General features: G+C 41.7%; 3 protein-coding genes and 1 long non-coding RNA gene across 4 annotated transcripts; 2 read left to right on the top strand and 2 right to left on the bottom strand.

The window, feature by feature from the left end:
• Positions 1–150: 150 nt before the first annotated feature.
• On the top strand, positions 151–1,320 carry LOC109827249. Its single transcript, XM_020394224.1, has 2 exons — positions 151–578; positions 684–1,320. Exons 1-2 carry the CDS (start codon positions 151–153, stop codon positions 1,318–1,320), a joined length of 1,065 nt encoding a protein of 354 aa, XP_020249813.1.
• A 3,252-nt stretch (positions 1,321–4,572) lies between these two features.
• Positions 4,573–6,205, bottom strand: LOC109827259. The gene is made up of 3 exons (XR_002243381.1): positions 6,143–6,205; positions 5,530–5,589; positions 4,573–4,953 (listed from the first exon to the last, which is right to left on the bottom strand). It is a non-coding gene; the product is annotated as an uncharacterized LOC109827259 (long non-coding RNA).
• Positions 6,206–19,521: 13,316 nt separating this feature from the next.
• Positions 19,522–20,570, top strand: LOC109827250. Its single transcript, XM_020394225.1, has 3 exons — positions 19,522–19,925; positions 20,005–20,309; positions 20,390–20,570. The coding sequence occupies exons 1-3, from the start codon at positions 19,830–19,832 to the stop codon at positions 20,568–20,570; spliced, it is 582 nt and encodes a 193-aa protein (XP_020249814.1). The 5' UTR covers positions 19,522–19,829.
• Positions 20,571–21,885: 1,315 nt separating this feature from the next.
• On the bottom strand, positions 21,886–22,443 carry LOC109827251. Its single transcript, XM_020394226.1, has one exon. The coding sequence runs from the start codon at positions 22,441–22,443 to the stop codon at positions 21,886–21,888; it is 558 nt and encodes a 185-aa protein (XP_020249815.1).
• Positions 22,444–24,246: the final 1,803 nt, after the last annotated feature.

Here is a 24,246-nt window from a genome sequence, read left to right on the forward strand (position 1 = left end):
AGATTTACTAGATTTTTTATCTCATATTATGCTTGTTGGAAGGGTTTTGTCGAGGGATGTAGACCAATTTTATTCTTGGATGGCACCCATCTTTTTGATAGGTACAAGGGAACTCTACTTGCTGCTACTGCTTTGAATGGAGATGGAGGAATGTTTCCTGTCGCTCTTTGTATTTGTGGAACCGAGAATGAGAGCAATTGGGAGTGGTTCCTTGAATGCATTCGTGACGTATTGTACAATTCAGATGATCCATATACTCCGAATGATGAGCTGGTTATAATCTCTGATCGAGACAAAGGACTTCAAAATTCCGTCAAGAATTGCTTCCCTTGTTCATATCACAGTTATTGCATCCGCCATTTAATGGCCAATTATAAGAACAACTTGTCAAAGAAAAGGTTACTAGCACCACTTAGGGATGATTGTGTTCAAATTATGAAGAGAGCTGCCTATGCCTACACAATGCATGCTTATCATAATGAATGCAACGAGCTCCAGAATAAGTCATCTATTGCTTTCATTGAAATGCTGAATATGAGCCCACAGAACTGGGCTAATTGTTATTTTCCTGGAAAGAGGTCACCATTTTTACATATTTTTGGTCTTTGTGATTGAACTCTCTGATATGTGTGTTTGAACATGTATAACATTTGAATAATCCTATAGCTATAACATGGTTGCAGGTATGGGTGGTTAACCTCAAATCTAGCTGAGTCCTTCAACGCATGGATTAAGGAAGCCCGATTTTTACCGATAGCGCAGTTGGTTGATCACATCCGGGTGAAGATGATGAAAATGAGCTACGATAGACGTGAGGAATCCAACAAATGGACTACACCACTTGTTCCTAGTGTAGAGGAGCATCTTGTCCTGATCAACGAGGGTGCACGTTGTCTTCATGTTAATCCTTCTACGTCGATTCTGTATGAAGTATATGATTCCCCATCTGTTAGAGTGAATTTGGAGTACCGCACGTGTACTTGTCGCCAATGGCAAGTTCTTGGACTACCTTGCAAGCATGCGGCCGCCGTAATCAGGCACAAAGATCAGCTATTGTATCCATATATTTCTGACTATTTCAGCACGGAGGTGTACCGCAAGTGTTACTCCTTTCCCATATATCCAATTCCTGATGATGAGAAGCCAATTATAACGGATGAGAATATGGAGATTAGACCTCCATTAACCTCGATTCGTAGAGGAAGGCCAAAAACAAAGCGGATCCCTTCTGGACTAAATCCTTCTAGAATGTTGAAGTGTAGCCGATGTAAGGAGTTCGGTCACAATCGACGAACATGTAACCAACCAATAGCTGATTGAAATATCATGCTTTTGAATATTTTCAAATCAGTTTGATTGTGATCTTCATGGACCTATTATAGGTTGATTACGTTTTGGTGGTGAAGATCAAAAAACAAACTATTTTGATTATTGTAAATTTTGTGTAACTACTTCAGTTATTATGGGTTGATTATGTTTTGGTGGTGAAGATCAAAAAACAAACTATTTTGATTATTGTAACTTTTGTGTAATTACTTCAGTAGTTTTAATGTTATTTCAGTTAGTTTTATTGTTATATCTATTTGTGTTGTGGTGTAACTACTTTAATTAGCTTGTGTATCCGAAATCGAGTGTTCTGTCGCGGAGAAAAAAACTGAAAAAAACCGAAATCGAGTGTTCTGTCGCGGAGAAAAAAATCCGAAATCGAGTATTCTGAGCTCCGAGTTGTCGCGAACCATTTCGGTTTTTTTCCCCGCGGCGAGAACACTCGGCGACCGACGCGTCGTCGTAATAGGCCGATCATCCGCCGCGTCGGCCGGTCCTCGCCCAATTTCGAAGCTTCAGGCAAAGTATAGCACCTTATTGCAAAGTATAGCACCTTATGGCCAAAGTATAGCACCTTACGCTCTCTGGAAATTCTGAGCTCCGAGTCGTCGCGAACCATTTCAGTTTTTTTCCCCGCGGCGAGAACACTCGGCGACCGACGCGTCGTCGTAATAGGCCGATCATCCGCCGCGTCGGCCGGTCCTCGCCCAATTTCGAAGCTTCAGGCAAAGTATAGCACCTTATTGCAAAGTATAGCACCTTATGGCCAAAGTATAGCACCTTACGCTCTCTGAAAATTCTGAGCTCCGAAATTGGTCGAGGACCCGATGCGGCGGATGATCGGCCTATTACGACAACGCGTCGGTCGCCGAGTGTTCTCGTCGCGCGGAAAAAAACTGAAATGGTCGCGACGACTCGGAGCTCAGAATTTCCAGAGAGCGTAAGGTGCTATACTTTGCAAATAAGGTGCTATACTTTGGCCATAAGGTGCTATACTTTGCAACAAGGTGCTATACTTTGGCCATAAGGTGCTATACTTTGCAATAAGGTGCTATACTTTGCCTGAAGCTTCGAACGCGTTGTCGTAATAGGCCGATCATCCGCCGCGTCGGCCGGTCCTCGCCCAATTTCGAAGCTTCAGGCAAAGTATAGCACCTTATTGCAAAGTATAGCACCTTATGGCCAAAGTATAGCACCTTATTTGCAAAGTATAGCACCTTACGCTCTCTGGAAATTCTGAGCTCCGAGTCGTCCAGAACCATTTCAGTTTTTTTCCCGCGGCGAGAACACTCGGCGACCGACGCGTCGTCGTAATAGGCCGATCATCCGCCGCGTCGGCCGGTCCTCGCCTAATTTCGAAGCTTCAGGCAAAGTATAGCACCTTATTGCAAAGTATAGCACCTTATGGCCAAAGTATAGCACCTTATTGCAAAGTATAGCACCTTATGGCCAAAGTATAGCACCTTACGCTCTCTGGAAATTCTGAGCTCCGAGTCGTCGCGACCATTTCAGTTTTTTTCCGCGCGACGAGAACACTCGGCGACCGACGCGTTGTCGTAATAGGCCGATCATCCGCCGCATCGGGTCCTCGACCAATTTCGGAGCTCAGAATTTTCAGAGAGCGTAAGGTGCTATACTTTGGCCATAAGGTGCTATACTTTGCAATAAGGTGCTATACTTTGCCTGAAGCTTCGAAATTGGGCGAGGACCGGCCGACGCGGCGGATGATCGGCCTATTACGACGACGCGTCGGTCGTCGAGTGTTCTCGTCGCGTGGACAAAAACTGAAATGGTCGCGACGACTCGGAGCTCAGAATTTCCAGAGAGCGTAAGGTGCTATACTTTGGCCATAAGGTGCTATACTTTGCAATAAGGTGCTATACTTTGCCTGAAGCTTCGAAATTGGGCGAGGACCGGCCGACGCGGCGGATGATCGGCCTATTACGACGACGCGTCGGTCGCCGAGTGTTCTCGTCGCGCGGAAAAAAACTGAAATTGTCGCGACGACTCGGAGCTCAGAATTTCCAGAGAGCGTAAGGTGCTATATTTTGGCCATAAGGTGCTATACTTTGCAATAAGGTGCTATACTTTGCCTGAAGCTTCGAAATTGGGCGAGGACCGGCCGACGCGGCGGATGATCGGCCTATTACGACGACGCGTCGGTCGCCGAGTGTTCTCGTCGCGCGGAAAAAAACTGAAATGGTCGCGACGACTCGGAGCTCAGAATTTCCAGAGAGCGTAAGGTGCTATACTTTGGCCATAAGGTGCTATACTTTGCAATAAGGTGCTATACTTTGCCTGAAGCTTCGAAATTGGGCGAGGACCGGCCGACGCGGCGGATGATCGGCCTATTACGACGACGCGTCGGTCGCCGAGTGTTCTCGCCGCGGGGAAAAAAACTGAAATGGTTCTGGACGACTCGGAGCTCAGAATTTCCAGAGAGCGTAAGGTGCTATACTTTGGCCATAAGGTGCTATACTTTGCAACAAGGTGCTATACTTTGGCCATAAGGTGCTATACTTTGCAACAAGGTGCTATACTTTGGCCATAAGGTGCTATACTTTGCAATAAGGTGCTATACTTTGCCTGAAGCTTCGAAATTAGGCGAGGACCGGCCGACGCGGAGGATGATCGGCCTATTACGACGACGCGTCGGTCGCCGAGTGTTCTCGTCGCGCGGAAAAAAACTAAAATGGTCGCGACGACTCGGAGCTCAGAAATTTTGATGGTGCTAGCTTCAAAATTGCGCGAGGACCCCCCGTCACGGTGGATGATTGGTCAATAAACACGTCACGTAGGTCGTCGAGTGTTTGCATTGCCCTAAAAAAACTGATTTGACTTATCACAATAAGTTGCTGAATTTCCAGCGACCAAAAGGTGCTATATTTTATCGATAAGGTGCTATACTATTGCCATAAGGTGCTATACTTTATAATAAGGTGCTATACTTTATCAATAAGCTGCTATACTTTCCCATAAAGTGCTATACTTTATCAAAATCTAAAAATTGAGCGAGTACCCCTCGTCGAGGTGGATAATTGGTCACGCGACACATAATATTGCCCAATAGGCTGTAGTTAACACAACCTACCATCAAAATTTCTTCAGTTCAATCAGTGCATCAGTTCATTACAGATATTCATATCTATCAACCACTAAACTCAAGCGCATAACATTGAATGAAAATAATCCATGAAGATTGAATGGAAATAATCCAAAATCACCACTATCGAAACGTTGTATACATTTCTACTAGATACATTTCTACTAGTTACACTGATAAATTTGATACAACATGATACATTGGATAGTGCATTTGATACAATATGCACACAAATCATCTATATATACATAATATAGAAAATTTCATACAACACGATACATTGGATACTACTTGGTACATCATATTGCAGGCTGTAGTTGATTTGCCGTTTGGGTTGCAATGTGACAGCAATGCGAAGATCTGATCGAATGCCAATAGTGGGGGATTCTCTCATGTATTTGATTGGAAAGTTAGTGTGCATTGACGAATGGTTTCTGATTGAGGGGTAGCTGTGCGTTACGTTAGGTGTGCCATTGATGATGGAATATATGTATCCCACCATAAAAATGTTACAATCTACGCTCCTGCACAAATAAATGTCACAATCAATGATTGCATGATAAGAAAATTTTATTAACTGTCAATTCTAACTTATCGTGCATTTCCAAAGCAAAATACATGAAAGTAATATCGAGAAATGCTAGCATAAGAGGCTTCATACCACTTTCAAAGGAATCATCTATAAGCTTTTATGCAATATCAATTCTAACTTATCGTGCATTTCCAAATCAAAATACATGAAAGTAATATCGATTTTGATGTCGTAATGCTTCGAATTATCAAAACCCACAAGAACAATAAGAATCTGAAGGACCACCAAGCAATAAGAAAATTAGAATTTTTATGTTACAACTCGTCACCATTCCCAACACCAACAAGTAAGAATAATCACCTAGTAACTTTGTACGCTTGCAAAAAGAGGGAGGATTTTCACATCAATCACCAACTCTAAGGAAAATTCTATTCATAAATGCAAGCAAGAACTATAGTTCTAATTTTAAAACATAATGTCCAGAGAGGAACCATAGTTATGTAAGTCATGGTTGATATCTCATGAATGTACATATCTTATGAGCAATTGAGTATCAAGTAAATGTTACCTTCACTTTTTCCAATAGCTTTTTGGCATCAGCGTTATTTTTGAAGCGATCACGGACAGGCTGCAAGTTGTAGGTTCATGAGATTTTAGAATGACAGAACAATAAATTAGAATTTGAGTAACCAACAATCATCAAAATCAAATATTGATAAGAGAGACAAGCTGACAACTTGCAGTGTTGGGAGCTGTCAGGAAATGTGAAATTGAGAGTTTCGAGAAGGAAGCTTCTGAGATGAACAAGAGGTCATTCAAGTATGCATGGGTTCTTGACAAGCTCAAGGCCGAGAGGAAAGAGGGCTGACCATTGACAATGCTCTATGGAAGTTTGAGACCACCACATACGACTGCACTATTATTGATGCTCCTGGGCATCGTGATTTCATCAAGAACATGATTACCGGTACCTCTCAAGCTGACTGTGCAGTATTGGTTATTGACTCCACCGCTGGCGGTTTTGAGGTTGGGCAGACACGTGAGCACGCTCTTCTTTTGAGGTTGCCAGGCAGTTGGAATTTGAGTAACCAACAATCATCAAAATCAAAATCAAATATTGATAAGAGAGAACACTAAGCATAAATTCAACAAACAGGTGGTGGACAAAGAGTTGAACTAACCTGACTTGCAATGGAGAACAACATAACCCACCTCCTTCTGCCGAACCCACTTCCTTTGAGCGCTAAGGATCCTCACCATCGTCGTCGGCTTATGCGAAAGCAGCTCCTTACAAAGCCAGGCGGTCTTCGACCTCCGCCATTACTCCGAGTGCTCCTCAAGCTCCGTCCACTGGCGGCAATGACAAGTGCTTCAGGTTGATGGGCGAACTACAGGGAGTCAATGTCGAAATCATTGGTGGGCTATTCATCTACTTCAAGGTCGTCGGTGGTGGGTGACGTGGCGGCGAGGGGAGATAGGGGCAGTGGATGCAGAGGTTGATGGGCTTGAGGGAGGAGGGGAAGTGAAGGGAGGGAAGAGGAGGAGGTTGGTGGTAGTGGTTGAGGGGAAGTGAAGGGAGGGAAGAGGAGGAGGAGGGGAGAGGGAGAGATCTCTTCTGAGCTCAGATGGAGGAGGAGGGGAGAGGGAGAGATCAGTTGGGGATGAAGGGTAGTTTAGGATTTTTCAAATTTTTTGGATAAATACAGTACAAATAATGGGTGTATTGTACATTTGGGTTTAAAAATAAGTGGGATGTGATTTTGTGGGTCTATTGATGTTTTGAAAAGTGAATGGGTTTTTAAATAAGTTGGGGTAAAACTTTGGGTTAAAAGAGGATTTTCCCTTTTTTTTAAGGGTGAAAAACTGACATTTTCTGACAAAATGTCAGCTTTCCACTCTTAAAACCTCTCAAAAACAACAAAACAAACAGCCCCTCAATGAAGCGGGGGCTCGCTGCTCATTACCGTGATGGCTCGAGCTACGTGGACAGGTGATGCGTGAGCACGTGTCTTATGTTGGGAATTTAACGCTGAAACCCCTAATGCAACAGAAACGCAGAATAGAAAACAGTACACAAGATTTACGAGGTTCGGCAACTGCCTACGTCCTCGGGAGCCACACAGATAATTTCCTTATTAATTAAACAAGAAATTACAATTTAGGAGCGGATCTCAAAACTGAGATTTCTCAAATAAACACTGTAGCTACAGTGTTAATAATCAAAGGGTATGAACCCTTTCAATTCTCACTTGAGAATAAATACCCCACAATTAAATCCCTCTTTTTAATTCTCTATTTCTCTCTCTTTTTAATCCACTTCTTAATCTCCCCTCAAAAATCAATTTGAGAGATGGAGATGAATGAAATCACTGCTGTGATTTAATTGGAAACGCAACTGCGTTTTGGGGCTTCGCTGCCAGAGAGAAATCGGAGGAGAGGGGGAAGCTTCAGCAGCAACAAACCCTAGGCTGGAGAGGGGGTTATATATGGAGAGAGGATGGGCTGGCGACAGCCTGTCGCCAGTGACCGCTTCGACGCCAACTTCGAGGCGAACGCAGAGGTCGCTCAAAAACGCCGAGGTCGACGAACGCAGAGTTGAGGGGGGTTCGAACGCAGAGCTCGAGCTTCGAGCTTCATCTGTCGCCTGCGTCTGGTCGTCGACAACATCGCCTGGGCTTCGAGCTTCGTCGGAGCTCGTCGGAGCTGTCGACAACATCGCCTGGGCTTCGAGCTTCGTCGGAGCTCGTCGGAGCTCCTCCGCCGTCAGAGGTTTGTTTCCACCCCCAATTCTAACAATCTCTCACTTGGAGACCAAACCGACGTCAACAGGCTATCTCATCAAGCTCCTCTCCTGTGTGGCTCCGCTCTCATCATCTATGCATGAAGGCCAACTGAAGTTGCGCACAACTCCAGTTTCTGAACTGTCACCGTCTTTGTTAACATGTCTGCTGGATTCTTACTTCCTGGAATCTTTTCCAGTTTCAACACGTCATCTTCCAACAGGGATCTGATGAAGTGGTACCGAAGCGCAATATGCTTCGTCTGGAATGAAATGCTGAATTCTTCGCCAAGTGTATCGCACTCTGACTATCACTGTGCAAAACATTCTTCTCCTGTTTGAATCCCAGCTCTGTCAACAAACCCTGAAGCCATATCATCTCTTTACTGGCTTCAGTCACTGCAACATACTCAGCTTCTGTAGTGGATAGGGTAACAATCTTCTGTACCTGTGACATCCAACTAACAGCTATAGTTCCAACGGTGAATACATAGCCGGTGGTACTTCTTCGGTGATCAACTTCGCCGCCGAAGTCTGCATCTACGTACCCTTGCACTTCTACCTCTCCCTTACCAAAGTGCAAACACTTCTGTGTGGTGCCTCGTAGATATCTCAGAATCCACTTGACCGCTTCCCAATGAGCTTTTCCTGGATTCGACATAAACCGGCTGACCACTCCCACTGCATGGCCAATGTCTGGTCTCGTACAGACCATAGCGTACATCAAGCTTCCGATAGCTGAGGCGTAAGGTACCTGAGCCATACTCTCTTTCTCTTCTTCTGACTGAGGAGACTGATCCTTCGACAGACGAAAATGGCTAGCCAAGGGTGTGCTCACAGGCTTGGCGTCGCCCATGTTGAATCTCTGCAAAACACGGTTGATGTACTCCGTCTGAGATAACTGCAAGAGACCTCTCTTCTTATCTCTCGTGATTTGCATTCCAAGGATCTTCTTCGCTGGACCCAAGTCCTTCATGTCAAACTCCTTTGACAGCTGCTGCTTCAAACTCTTGATATCCTCCATATCTGCTCCTGCAACCAACATATCATCAACATACAGCAGTAGGATGATATAGCTGGACTGATATCTTTTGAAGTAGCAACAGTGGTCGGCGTTGCACTTCTAAAAACATTCCTTGTGCATAAAGCCGTCAAACTTTCTGTACCACTGTCTTGGGGCTTGTTTCAGGCCATACAAGCTCTTCTTGAGTCTGCACACCAGGTTCTTCTTCTTTTCTTCTGAGAAACCTTCTGGCTGGTGCATGTATATCTCCTCTTCTAGATCTCCGTGAAGAAACGCCGTCTTCACGTCTAACTGCTCGAGATGAAGATCTTCAATTGCTACAATACTCATCACGGTCCTGATAGTATTTAGCTTCACCACGGGAGCGAAAATATCGGTGTAGTCGATTCCTTCCTTCTGCTGGAAACCTTTGACAACTAGTCGGGCTTTATACCTTCTGGAACCATCCTGCTCCTCTTTCACCCGGTACACCCATTTGTTGTGGAGTGTCTTCTTACCCGTAGGCAACTCAGCTAGTTCCCACGTCTGGTTTGAGATGAGATACTTCATCTCATCTTTCATGGCAAGCTCCCACTTGCTCGCATCTCCACACTGACAAGCTTCATCAAAGCTTTCAGGCTCCCCACCATCTGTCAACAACAGATAGTTCATGTATCTCCTGTTGGGTACAGGAGGACGAGAGGATCTTCTTAATATCGGAGCTGGTGCGTCGGGCTCCTGTGCACCATCTTGTCCAACATGCTCTTCTTGCTGAGGACCCTCTGCATTAGGTTCTTTCGAGAGGTTACTCGGGACATCATCTGCATCTATAAATGTGGACTCGCTCTCTGAGTCGTCAATCTTGTGCATGTCCTTGTACATCACCTTCTCGTTGAATATCACATCTCTGCTCCTGATCACCTTCTTGTTTTCGTTGTCCCAAATGCGGTAGCCGAACTCATCTTCACCATAACCGATGAAAGTGCATTTCTTTGACTTAGGATCAAGCTTATTCCTGCCTTGATCACTAATGTGCACGTAAGCTACACAACCGAAAACTTTAAGATGTGAGAGTTTTACCTCCTTTCCGCACCATACCTCCTCTGGTATTCTGTGCTCCAATGGAACCGATGGACCTCGGTTGATCAAGTAAGCTGCTGTGTTGACCGCTTCTGCCCAGAACTGCTTCGGTAGGCCTGATTGTACTCGAATGCTTCTGGCTCTCTCTGTCAACGTTCGGTTCATCCGCTCAGCTACACTATTTTGCTGAGGCGTGCCGGGCACGGTTCTCTCCATTCTGATCCCGTGCTCATAGCAGAACTTCTTGAATCCGGTGTCTTCATATTCACCGCCATTGTCGGTCCTGAGCTTCTTTATTCTCAGACCGGTTTCATTTTCAACCATACCTTTCCATCTCCTGAAAGCCTCAAATACTTCTGACTTATGCTTTAGAAAGTAAACCCACACTTTCCGAGTGTGATCATCGATAAAAGTCACGAAGTAGTGTTTGCCACCAATCGACGCAGTGGTGGTTGGTCCCCAAACATCTGAGTGAACGAGCTCTAGCTTCTGCTTCCTGGGGGTTCTGCCACTTGTCTGAAAGCTGACTCTCTTCTGCTTTCCAAGTATACATTCTTCACACATATCCATCTCCACTGACTGTAGTCCTGGAAGTTTTCCCTTTGTGTGCATGATTTTCATCCCCTTTTCACTCATATGACCGAGTCTCTGGTGCCACAGCTTTGAAGTCTCATTGCCTGCTGCAACTGAGATCGAACAACGTGCACCTGCTGTCATATATAGGGCATCAGTCTTCCTGCCTCGGGCAATTATCATTGCGCCCTTTGAGATCTTCCAATCATCTCCATGGAAGGTTGTGGTGTATCCTTCGCCAGCCAACTGGCCTACGGATATTAAATTCTTTCTCAGGTCGGGAATATGCCTGACATCCTTCAGCTCCCATACTGACCCGTTCAACTTAATTTTCACCACGCCTTTGCCCACTATAGCACACGGTTGATCATCACCAAGATATACGTATCCAAGTTTTCCGGGGGTATACTTCTCGAAGAATTCTTTCTGAGAAGTAGCGTGGAACGACGCTCCTGAATCTAACACCCAAGATTCCTCCTTGCTCTCCAAAGAGCATATCAATGCGTCGTCTCCTCCTGAAGTGGATGTGACATTCACCTCTGCCTTTGCCTCCTTCTCTTTCTGTGCACTCTTGCACTGATTCTTGTAATGCCCGGTCTTTCCACAATTCCAACACTCGATAGCCTTCGAGCTGTTGCTTGGATTCCTTGATTTGGACCTCCTGTCCTTTGATCTACCTCTGAAGTTTGATTTTCCTCGTCCGTTTCTGGTTGAATTTCTACCTCTTGACTCTGTATGCAATACTGAAGAGGTTGTAGCTTCACCCGTTTCTCTCCGTCGGATCTCCTCACTGAGAACCAAATCACGAACGTCGCCGAACTTCAACTTTTTCTTTCCCGACGAGCTACTCACTGCCGTGACTGTAGCGTGCGAGTCAACGTCAATCTGATAACTCCGAGGGCTTGTCTATCTAGAAGGTTCCACTCTTCTTCCTTCATAGAATCTGGCTTCTTCCCCGATAGTGGTTGATACAGATTTTTCTGATACAAATAATCCTCTATCTGTATTTTTTAGAATCCGAAATCTTTTCCATCAAATTTCTCAAGTCTCATTTTTGCCTCATCTGTGGTCATGGCTCCCACTTGAATCTGATTTGTTCTAGATCGTTTCACGCTCTGATACCAGTTGTTGGGAATTTAACGCTGAAACCCCTAATGCAACAGAAACGCAGAATAGAGAACAGTACACAAGATTTACGAGGTTCGGCAACTGCCTACGTCCTCGGGAGCCACACAGATAATTTCCTTATTAATTAAACAAGAAATTATAATTTAGGAGCGGATCTCAAAACTGAGATTTCTCAAATAAACACTGTAGCTACAGTGTTAATACCCACAATAATTCAATTCTCACTTGAGAATAAATACCCCACAATTAAATCCCTCTTTTTAATTCTCTATTTCTCTCTCTTTTTAATCCACTTCTTAATCTCCCCTCAAAAATCAATTTGAGAGCTGGAGATGAATGAAATCACTGCTGTGATTTAATTGGAAACGCGACTGCGTTTTGGGGCTTCGCCGCCAGAGAGAAATCGGAGGAGAGGGGAAGCTTCGGCAGCAACAAACCCTAGGATGGAGAGGGGGTTATATATGGAGAGAGGATGGGCTGGCGACAGCCTGTCGCCAGCGACCGCTTCGACGCCAACTTCGAGGCGAACGCAGAGGTCGCTCAAAAACGCCGAGGTCGACGAACGCAGAGTTGAGGGGGGTTCGAACGCAGAGCTCGAGCTTCGAGCTTTGTTCTGTCGCCTGCGTCTGGTCGTCGACAACATCGCCTGGGCTTCGAGCTATGTCGGAGCTCGTCGGAGCTCCTCCGCCGTCAGAGGTTTGTTTCCACCCCCAATTCTAACATCTTACACTTGGGTGCTAGTTGGTTGGATGCATAGTGAAAGTGGGTGTTTATGACAACAAATGGAGAGTGGTGGTTCTTCATTATTTTCTATTTGAGCTTTTACATTGTTTGTTTTGTATTCATTGTGAATCTTAAAATAAAAACAACTCGTTGTTTGGATTGCATAATAGGTTTGTGAAAAATGTTAATTTAAATGGCCCATTAACAAGCTCATATTACCATAATTAGATTACCTCCGTATAAAATAAAAAATTAAAGGGCCAAATTGATAGTATCTTTATAGGGTTATTTGCACTTAAATACCCCAAAGTTCACCCTATTTCTAAATTTAGTACCTAAAAGTTTCCTTTTTCCCAAAAATTATCCAAAATTTACCTAACTTTTTAACTTTGATACCCAATGTTTTTTTTGCCTAAAAAGCAAAATCCAAAAGTTCCACAAGATTTTAACTTTGATACCTCAAACTTTAGCATAAATTTGACAATGATATCTCAAACTTTAATAAAAGGTTAAGAAAAGTTTTAGGTTTGGTATATTAAAGTTAAACTTTGAACTTCAGCGTATTTTTGGGCAAAAAACTTTTGAGCTGTCTACGTTTATTTTAACTTTCTAGTATTTCCTAGGCAAAAGAAAACTTCAGTTTATCAAATTTAAAAATAAGGTAAATTTTGGGGTATTTAAATGCAAACGATCCTATCTTATAGTACTCCATTGCGAACGTACAAGTGAGATCAATTTTCTATTCCAATGATGTGTGAATTTACAAGAGTGATTTTGTTCATAAGATGCGCAACAAAGTGAGTTTTTTTTCCTTAGCAGCAAAGTGAACTTAAGAGGGTGTTTTGTGAAAATTTCCCGTTGAGCCCATCATCCGTGATGCCCGACGTTGAACTTATCCTGCTGCGCCCTCATTTTTGACCGTTGTGTCAGCTTCCTGCCCATTTCGGAAGAACCTTGCTATTTGTCTCGCGCGTGATGCATCACGCAAGAGAGGAGGAGGGTCAGTGGGACCCACTTCACGTGGGTCCCTCTGACCCTCCTCCTCTCTTGCGTGATGCATCACGCGCGAGACAAATAGCTTTTTTGATTTCGGAAAGATCTTGAGGCCTTTCTTGATATAGGTCAGCTCAATGAGTGCCACTTTGCACTTTTACGTGTCAATCCAATCGGTGTAGTTTTAGAAAAACTGACAACAAATCGTACGTCGTCATCGCTTCCTACCATTTTAGCTAGGCAAAAACTGCGACCGAACGGTCCCTTGCATGAATATATGTACCTACAACAATATCCTACTACAAACGGCACAGAGACGGACAAATTTTCTAAACCAACCTATTTGGAATTTTATTCCCAAAAAACGACCCCATTCAAAAATAATTGCAAAAACCGACCTGGTTTCAGCCTCAGTGCTGAAACCAGGTCGGTTTTTGAAAAAAACTCTCCGAAACTTCACGGGAGTTGAACTCCCGTGAAGTTTCGTAGTTCAAAAAACTTCACGGGAGTTCAACTCCCGTGAAGTTTCGGAGAGTTTTTTTTAAAAACCGACCTGGTTTCAGCGCTGAGGCTGAAACCAGGTCGGTTTCTCTAAATAAATGTGAAACAGGTCTTTTTTTGGGAATAAAAGTCCAAATAGGTTGGTTTTGAAAATTTGTCCGCACAGAGACCGTTTGAAGACTGTCCTAGCTTAGCTTAAATGGCTAAAGAAACAATCCATGCTGTATGAGGATCGTTCTAATAGACTTAGTATTTGTCAACTGATTAAAAAAAAAGGAAAACCTATAAATAAAAGGGAAAATTGTGTTAAGACCCCCAAAACAATATCTTCATGTGCTGCAGCCCCTCACTTTTTTACCATGTGATTTAGCGCCAATAAATATCACATCATATGTTGCAGCCAACTTTTAGCAATTATTACCCGCCAACTAAGCATAGAAAGAGGATGAAAAGTACAAAACCCCAAAATGCTCTTATTTGCTCTATTCTTTCATGTTAGGTCTACTTAGAGTTCATGTTAGGTCTAATTTTAGTTCATGTTATGTCTAATAATGGTTCATGTTAAATCTAATTTCAGTTTATATTATGTCTAATTTTAGTTCATGTTAATTCATGTTAAGTCTAATAATGGTTCATGTTAGGCCTAATTTCATGTTAAGTCTAATAATAGTTCATGTTAGGTCTAATAATAGTTCATGTTAGGTCTAATTTCAAATTAGACTTAACATGAAGTAAATTAGACTTAAAAGGAATTTAACATGAGATAAATTAGACCTAACATGAACTGTTATTAGACTTAACACGAACTGAATTTAGACTTAACACGAATCGAGTTGGACTTAACATAAAATTAGACCTAACATGAACTAAAATTAGACGTAACATGAAATTAGACCTAACATGAACTACTATTAGACTTAACATGAACTATTATTAGACTAACATTCATGAACTAAAATTAGACGTAACATGAAATTAGACCTAACATGAACTACTATTAGACTTAACATGAACTATTATTAGACTAACATGAACTATTATTAGACGTAACATGAACTATTATTAGACCTAACATGAACTATAATTAGGCTTAACATGAACTGAAATTAGACTTAATATGAACTATTATTCGACCTAACATGAATTATTATTAGACCTAACATGAACTATTATTAGACCTAACATGAACTGAAATTAGACCTAACATGAACTATTATTAGACATAACATGAACTAAAATTAGACTTAACATGAATTATTATTAGACATAATATGAACTGAAATTAGACTTAACATGAACTATTATTAGACTTAACATGAACTGAAATTAGACTTAACATGAACTGAAATTAGACCGAATATGAATTCTAAATAGACATAACATGAAATTAGACCTAACATGAACTCTAAATAGACCTAACATGAAATTAGACCTAACATGAATTCTAAATAGACCTAACACGAAAGAATAGAGGAGATAAGGGCATTTTGGGGTTTTGTACTTTTTATGCTCTTTCCATGCTTAGTTGGCGGGTAATAATTATTAAAACAGGACTATATCACATGATGTAACACTTATTGGGGCTGAACCACATTAGGAAAAAGTGAAAGGGTTGCAGCACATGAAGATATTATTTTTGGGGCATTGACACAATATTCCCTAAATAAAAAATAAAATAAAATAAAAACTTTGAGACTGAGGGAAATAAACTCCCCAAAAAGGTTCTCACTTGGGAAAATAATTATTGTTATTTCAAATCCAGTTGATCTTATTGCTACGCATATTGGATTAAGTAACTTCTTGTCAAACTTGTCTTACCTGCCCCTCGATCAAAAGGTCATAATGTGAGTGCGTGTAGATAGGTTTGGAAAATTGTTTTAAGGCCCCCAAAAAAAGAACCGGTTGTGGCCCAGCCCACTGTATTTTTTTTGGTGTGATCAAGCCCCAAATACCCAACTCATTAAAGTTTCAGCCCCTTTGTCATTTCCCAGACAACTTTGAGAGCACAGTTCCTCTGTAAAGATGAATTTACCCTTGTAACTGTTCGTCCCCAAATCCGCCCTCCCTCTTTCTCTCGTTCTCTCGCTCTCGCTCTTTTCTCTGCAGACCCACAAATATCCCCAAAACTCGAACCTCCTTCACCTTGCGAACCCAATTTGAAAACCCTAGACGAGAATTATAAGAGAAAATGCCGAAGAAATCCACAAGGAAAATGGCGAAGAAAATTATAAGAGAAATGGCTAATAACCCTAAACGACGCAAGGGTGAAGTAGACCAGATTCAAACGGAAGCGGACGTTCGTCCCCGGCGTCGGTCGGCACGACTTGCGCAGGAGGAACTACGAAACTTATCCCCCTCCACCTCCGCCTTGATATCTCACGCCAGTGATTCTGTTCCGCCATCCTCTAATGATGAGGAGAGTAACGAGGCGATGGAAACCCTATTGAGCATGAAAACTCAGGAAAATCGAGAGCGCAAGAGGAGACGCTCGCGGGAGGATGTGTCCATCTCAAAGAAGAAGTAAGTTCCCAATCAATTGATTTTAATTGTGGGTTGGAAGAAATGCATGTAAACAATTATCAATTGTTGATAGCTAGTAGCAATGCATGTCAATAATCTGTGTTTGTTGTTAACGTTTACTCTTAAGAGTCAACTTTTAGCTAATCATGTTAATAAAACGTGATTTTGACTATGTTAATGCCTTTACTGTTGATTGTTACGTAATTTAAAGTTGAACCACTTGTTAAGAGTAAACTGTTGTTCATCCAGGATAGTTGCTGCTTTAGGTGATATTAGGCCCAGTGCCTGTCTTGGAACATATTGTTCCTTCATGCAAAAACTGCAACCAAAACTGAAGAAGTGGCATTGGGATGCCTACAAGGGCTGTAACTTTGAGCACTATGTGTTCTTTGGTCCCCCAGCACGCGATCGACGGGCACTAGAGTATGTGCTCAGCCATTATACTGGCGAAACTGATGAGTTCTCTTTTCCCAACCCCAAGAGCAGTTCTATATTTTCAGTGAAATTTGATGAAGAGTGGGTGCATACTCACACAGGCTTTCCCATTGATGGGGAGCTGATCTACGGGAATAGAGACTCTCACAACCGACTTTGGAGGCAATACTTTGAAGATAAGAAAGAAATGCTAAAGGCCAAGCCAAAGGCAAAGGCAAAGGCCAAGGCTACACCAGAAGCTGGTAGCATGATGAGATATGTCGAGGAGTTGCTGGAAACACTTGTTGAGTCCTCTGATAATAAGGACATTGAGGATTTTGTGTTGCTTCAGATATTGTACCAATGTGCAACGATTTGGTGCCCCAACAGCTCTCAAGGCATCCCAAGACAATTGTTTCAATATGTAAATAGTATCGAGAGAGTGAAGACCATTGCGTGGGGTAAATTTATTTTTGATGAGACGAAGAGAGGCATTCAAATTGCTGTTCAAGGGATGAGGAAGCCAGGGGTTACATACGTACCTGGATACATGCCGCTCATCCCTGTATGTTACATTTGATCTAGTTAATAAGAGTCATGGTAACAGGCATTAGAAAACATGTACAACATTGGACGTTAATAGGTTAACATGTTAAAATCAACATGTTAACATGAAGTTTGACATATAAAAGTAAAAGTTAGCATTAATAGGTGAAAGTTAACATGTTAACATAAACTTTAACATATAAAAATTAAAGTTAACATTAATAAGTGAAAGGTAACATGTACCCAGTAATGTTAACATGGGTTAGTGAAGTGAAGGCTAGCTATTTAGTATGTTGTAGTTCAAGAAAGAGTTATGCAAGTTAATTATTTTGACAATTGATCCTTCTATTCTGACAGCTTTGGTACTTTGAGATGACTGGCATTAAAAAACCAGCCCTAAACTTGAGGTGGAAGCCTCCGATGACCAACTGGGTAAGGGTCGGAGGGACGGCTGGATCGCTGAGGATGGAGACAATCGTCTCTAAGGCCAAGAAAGCAAGCATAAAACTTGAGGAGAAACCAATTTCACTCAGCATTGGATGGGGTGAAAAATACCCTCAAAGGGAGCCCAGCAGGAAGAAGATTGAATTCACTCGCTTTGGGAAAAATAGAAGCCCAACGTCCGGGAAGCAAGAGAAGAAAAGGAGTAATGGGCTGACCAAAGAGCAAACTAGGCCGAGAAAGATGAACGAGGAAGAAAAGCAGAAGGCTGGGAAGCAAGAGAAGGTGATGGGCAGACCAAAGAGCTCATCTGTGGGTTACGTAAGCAGCAATGACTCTTTACACATCACAGCATATTTACATTGAGTTAAATATTTTATCGTTATCATTAATTCATTTTCAATTTGCATTGTTTCATGTTAACTTTCTTTTAAGGGTTTTCATAACTATTCTGCTTAATCTTGTGGATTTACAAGGGTAAAGGGTATATGGTGTACTTTACAGATTTTGTCCCAGCATATCGCTGATGCTTTTTCAAGAGAAGATGAAATAGATAAGTTGACGCCTGTAGAGCAAATTCATTTTTGGAGGAATACGGCCAATATAAATTGGAAATTGCTCCACGCTGTCAAGCGTAGCAAGCGCCTTCAATGGGATGCTTGCTCCCAGGAGATACATAGGTTGAACAATAAATTGGAGCGCTATGAAGGGGTCGAAGACTTGATTGACCCCGAAGACCTGAAGAAAAATGTGAGGGAACTTATGTCACAAAGTGATAGGCATAAAGGGTATGCACTGAGGAAAAGAAGAAAGAGTGTTGATTCTAATGATATGAGTGATATGGGTTGATGATGGATTTGTTTTTGATTATACTATGTAAGTCGAACATTGGCAAAGGAAACTTCTCATATTGCCGAGGCTGGTTGCGAAACAGAAGAAGGAGGCAGAGAAAGGTGAATGTCAAGAAATTGGAGGTTGGCGTATGTGGAGAAACGTGCAATAGGAAGGAGGGAAGAAAGAGGAAGAGAGAGAAGATGAGAAGAAAAGAGGGAAGAGCAAGAGATGGAGAAAAAGAGGAAGAGAGAGAAGATGAGAAGAAAAAGAAGGAAGAGCAAGAGAATGGAGAAGAAAAGAGGAAGAGAAAGGAGGCAGGCGCAAGGAGGAATGCCAATGAGATGGGGTTGAACAAAGAGGGAAGCTGAGTGGCCTAGTGAGGAGGATAAGATAAGTGCAAGTTTACGAAGAGAGGGAAGAAACTTGTGTCAAAGGGTATTAGGGGACCAAGTACCAGAAAGAGGACTCGCTCACATCTAGTCCGAACCCCTTTCACTGAAGGAAAGAAGAAGGACGGTCGTCCAGATATAATTAACATTTAACATATCACCACACAAGGAGGAAGAGAGGGATAAAATCAGGTTCTATTGTAAGCCTGAGGAATGCACTTGGGATTTTCTTGGGAAGAGGAAAATCAAGAAGAAGGAGGAGGCTCTATTGAAGTTGCTAAACGAGGGTATTCCCAACGTTGATGATTTTAGCATACGTGTGATTGATAGTGAAGGAACCTTCGTTCACAACTATAGAGTGCCTCAGCATATAGCAGCAAAGCTCACACCAGATGAGAACAGATGGCTCTCTCAGTTCTGCAATGAAACAGCCCATCAGTAAGTTTAGACATTCTGATTAACCGTGGCTACATTATGTTAACTTTTATTGTTACATGTTAATGATTATAGGTTTATGTTAACTTTCATAGTTACATGTTAATGATTATAGGTTTATGTTAACTTTCATAGTTAGATGTTAATGATTATAGGTTTATGTTAACTTTCATAGGTACATGTTAATGATTATAGGTTTATGTTAACTTATACCTGTTTGTGCCAACGTTTGCCAAATCATGTTTATATTTGCAAATCCAGTTAACATATAGCCTGGTTTATGTTAAAATTTGGATCTTATTGTTATGTTTCAGGTCACGTAGTATTGTTAAGACATTGAACAGCAGCGTTGATTCAACGGAGCTTCTGTATCTTCTACGTGGAGGGCGTATCGATGACCATGCAAGTTCAATATGCTACTCTCAATATGTTAATCTTTTACGCAATACTTGGATTTACTGCGTGTTGAGATGTTATGCAATCTTATTTGCATCTTCTGTTAACAGGTCATGGAAGCTCTTGTGGATAGGCTCAGCTCATGGCTAGAGAGGCCAGAAATTGCTTCTGTTGGCATGAAATATGGGGTCGTGTCAGCATTTTTCTGCGTAAGCATTAGCTTCAAACTCCCAATGTTTTTTAACTCCTGTTTACAAATGGCTTATCATTATTTGCTTGGCAATACAGCATAGCATTTATGCAGTGAACCCAGACTACGCACATTTATACACCTCGTTCATACAAAAGCATGTCGCCGCAAATAAATCAGTACTCCTTATCCCGCTCGTGCGGCATGACCACTGGCATGTTGTTGAAGTAAGGTTGGACGAGGATGTTATCAGGCATTACAGCTCTGCAGGCCACAGTGCATACTTGGAGCCAGTAAATAAAGTAATTGATTTCATGGATCACATGAAGGCTGGTTTTGATCCCAATAATGTTTGGAAGAAGTACCGATATGAAGCCGTCCCTTGCGAGCAACAGCGAGGAATGTTAGTGTTTCACACACTTAAACATTTTCATTTTATTCAGCATCAAATATCTAACTATCTTTCCAATGTATATGATGTAGGTTTGATTGTGGGCTTTTCGTTCCTTTATATATAACGGCTATAATACAAGGGACTGATACCAGTCAGGTAACTAATCCCGCTGACGAGGCCGACGTCATCCGTGCCAAGCTTGTAGCTGAACTCCTAATTGAAGGATGGGAACAGAAAAATTACGTGGATGGGCTACAAAAGGATGGGTGAATGATGTCAGAAACAGTTATGTATTGTGCATATTGTTGTGGGGGCAAAACTAACAGGCATATTAGAACAGATGTATAACTAGGGAAAGGTCCAGAAACTGGTTGCTAGTTAGAGATGTTATGTGGTATCAAAACTTTTTATTTAACTGGTGGGTAGGTTGGACGAGGAGATGTAAGAAACTGGTTGTTTAACTGGTAGACAGCGGAATCTTTGTTGCTAAAATGTTTGGAATGCAATACATAACAGGGATGATAAGGGATGATAGTATATGTCACTGATGTTCCGACACAAAACTTGCAGTGGCTGCCATATAAGTATGAAAGATAACATATAGCGCTGAAAGTTAACTACTTCCAATAAAAGTTAACCTGTAGCTCTGAAACTTAACCACTATCAGAAATAGTTAACATGTAGCTCTAAAACTTGACATATATCAGTTAGAGTTAACATATAGCTCTGAAACTTAACCATTTATAGTAAACATTAACATATACACGTGATACTTAACCAAATTCAGTTAGAGATGACAAAGATGATGGATATTAGAATCATACAAAAACAACACATGAAGAAAGAACAAAGTTTCCATTTTTCAACTTCACGGTTTGCTTGCTTCAGTGCTTTCTTCAACTGCTTTGCCTTGACCGCCATATCATCTTCAACGGGGACTTCTGGGCAATCTGGAATATTGCTACTTACCATTGCATCTTCACTGTGAGCCCAAGCGAAAAACTTGCATTGGCTCTTTGGGAAATTTGCACATCCCCAGAAGAATCTACCATTGTTCCTCCCATTTTTGCACTGCTTCATGGGTGTTAGAATGTTACAAAAACAACATACCTCTTCCCATGACTGAGAACCCTATGACGTTTTCATCTCGCAATCTCAAGAGGGAATGAAGGGAAAGTTAGAACTTCTATTAAGCTTATAACTTTCCTATGTGCACATTTTATATTGCTTAAGGATCAACTTACTAGCCGTTGGAATATGGCTGTTTGAAATGACTGGTTGCTAGCCGTTAGAACAGTGACTCATATGTTGGAGAAGTCACCTATTTAAACTCAAAATCTTGACATGACAGGTGAAGATCTGAAAATGTCTCTCATGCTTGCAGTTTCTATTAACAGCATGAACAAAATGAATCTAACAGGCATTATCACAGATTACAAAAGTACAACGCTATATACTTAACAACTTTAAAACCATCTATATGTCTCATACAAAAGTATTGTTGTTTATGCGTCTTGTTTCAGCTTCTAACAACAATACTTTTGTATGAGACATATAGATGGTTTTAAAGTTGTACTTAACAACTTTAAAACCATCTATATGTCTCATACAAAAGTATTGTTGTTTGAAGCTGAAACACACTAGTCACGGATGGGCTCATTGCAGGTTGCTCTATTGTGACCTTCAACTTTGCACCGAGAACATTTGACGGGCCGTTTGTATATGGTCTGTTGTTTATGCGTCTTGTTCTATTTCTTCCCCTCCTCTTAGTGGTAATTGGTGGCAAAATCTGGATCTCATCTGTGGGCACACTCCGCTTCTCATAGTCTGGTATGGGATATAATATTTCGTCGTAGCTCTTCTTAAACGCTTCTACGGACATGAACCAATCACAATATTGATATACATCTCTTTTCATATAAATAATGGCTGCACAAGCATGGACACAAGGAATACGGGTTACGTCCCAAGCTCGGCAAGTGCATGTTCTATTCTCCAAATCAACGCGAGTGGTTCTATGTGATTGCACTTCGAAAATATCATCTCTAGATTGCCTAATCTCTAAAGTGTGCCCTTTTTCCATATTTTCCCTAACAATCTTCTCAGCTTTAGGACAAAGATAGCTTGTCCACTTACACGCCATTATCCGTCTGTTGTTCATGCGAGTCATAAGTTATTTTCGGATATGCTCCACCATTTGCAGGATACGTAACAAACGGGCTTCACGTATCCAGCTGTTAAAGGATTCTGCGACATTAGAGGTTACATGGCCATATCTGCAAAGGACAACATATAGGAAGTATGATGGGCATATAATATGTTATCTTCTTAACAAGTGATCATAAAACTTAACCTATACTGCTAAAGTCTAACATAATAACATCATAGTTAACATATATTGGTGAAAGTTAACATATATCAGCGAAGGTTAACCTATAAAAAGGATACTTCACATATATGCATAACAGTTAACATCAACCGCAAAACGTCATAATGATTGAATGCATACCTAATGCCAGGGAAGAAGGCATTTGCCCAATGCTCTGGCGAGTAATTAATTCCAATCTCATATGTGGCTGGAGCCATCTCATAAATTTCCTTCATGTAGTCGTTCCATTCCGCTATAGTGTATTTATAGCAAGCAGTTTGGAGCAAATTCCCCAAAACCTGTGTGTCCTTTGCCTTCATTCCCAAATCCTTGAGCTTTGATCTAAAATTTTCAACTAGATGCAGAACGCAGCGTGAGTGAATTGCTTCGGGGAAATATTCTCTCACGGCTTCTCGAATCCCCTTGTCAGCATCAGAAATAATTACCAATTGGTGGGGGGGGATTGTACGGGTCCAACCTTTCATACAGTATGGACCACAAGCCTTGTAGGAACCATCTCCAATTATCAACATTTTCTTGATCACATATACAATACGCAAGTGGAAATATCCCTTGGTCTCCATCGTAGGCTATAGCGCTCAGGAGCATGCCTTTATATCTATCTTTCAAAAAGGTCCCATCCAAAAATAAAAGGGGTCTACAGCCATTTAAGAAACCCTGGATGCAAGCAGCATAACATATAAACAGTCTTCTGAACCTTCCTTCATTCTGGTCAATGCAAATGTAGCTTCCTGGATTCGTTTGCTTCACCATTTGCTCATACCTGTACAACAATGCCGCTTCTGGACATGTAAATAAATATAATACATTGGAACATAAGGGTAACATATTAACATTAAAGCGGCTACGATAAACATTTGCACACAAGTTATAAATTAACTGTAATATTTACCATCTTAATTGATCATAAGCCTCATAGCTATCACCATACATATCCTGTTGCGCTCTTTCTTTGCCCCACCATATCTTACTGTATTCAAGTCTCAATCCAAATCGAGTGAGGAAGTCCTTTTGCACATCAATTGGGCGGATTTCAGGTCGTGCCTTTAATACCGGTCGCAATTGGGCTGCTATGAACTTGCGAGATGCCCGTGATTGCCCTGACAAGCTAGAATGTTGTCCGCAACTGTGTTCATTCACAAACCTTTTGATTTCCATTCTTTTATCATTTTTAAATCAGCGTTGACAATTATTTTTCCCCAAAGTAGCATCGAAACCTGAAATCACAATTTCAACATCCCACATATACCAGTTTCAAGCAGAGTTCATTCTATTACTTACAAATCAGTAATAACTTTCTGTTTTTTCCTCAGTAGGACACTACTTGGCATCAACATCTTGCATTTTAATCAGAACAATTCTAGTTATTTACTTGCGTTCCAACGTGCACTTAAAATCATGCAGAATATAGCATTATCGCCTGACGGCACCATGCTCATCAACTCTTTGGAACCCGTTGGGGGTTCAAATTTATGACGACGGTTATACGGTTACATTCAGGGGATTTAAAGCCCAGAGGGGTCATTGAAAGTTGACCAAAAGATAACGGTGTTTACA

Source organism: Asparagus officinalis, unplaced genomic scaffold, assembly GCF_001876935.1.
Source record: "Asparagus officinalis unplaced genomic scaffold, Aspof.V1 AsparagusV1_Un95, whole genome shotgun sequence".
In the NCBI taxonomy this organism is placed as follows: Eukaryota; Viridiplantae; Streptophyta; class Magnoliopsida; order Asparagales; family Asparagaceae; genus Asparagus; species Asparagus officinalis.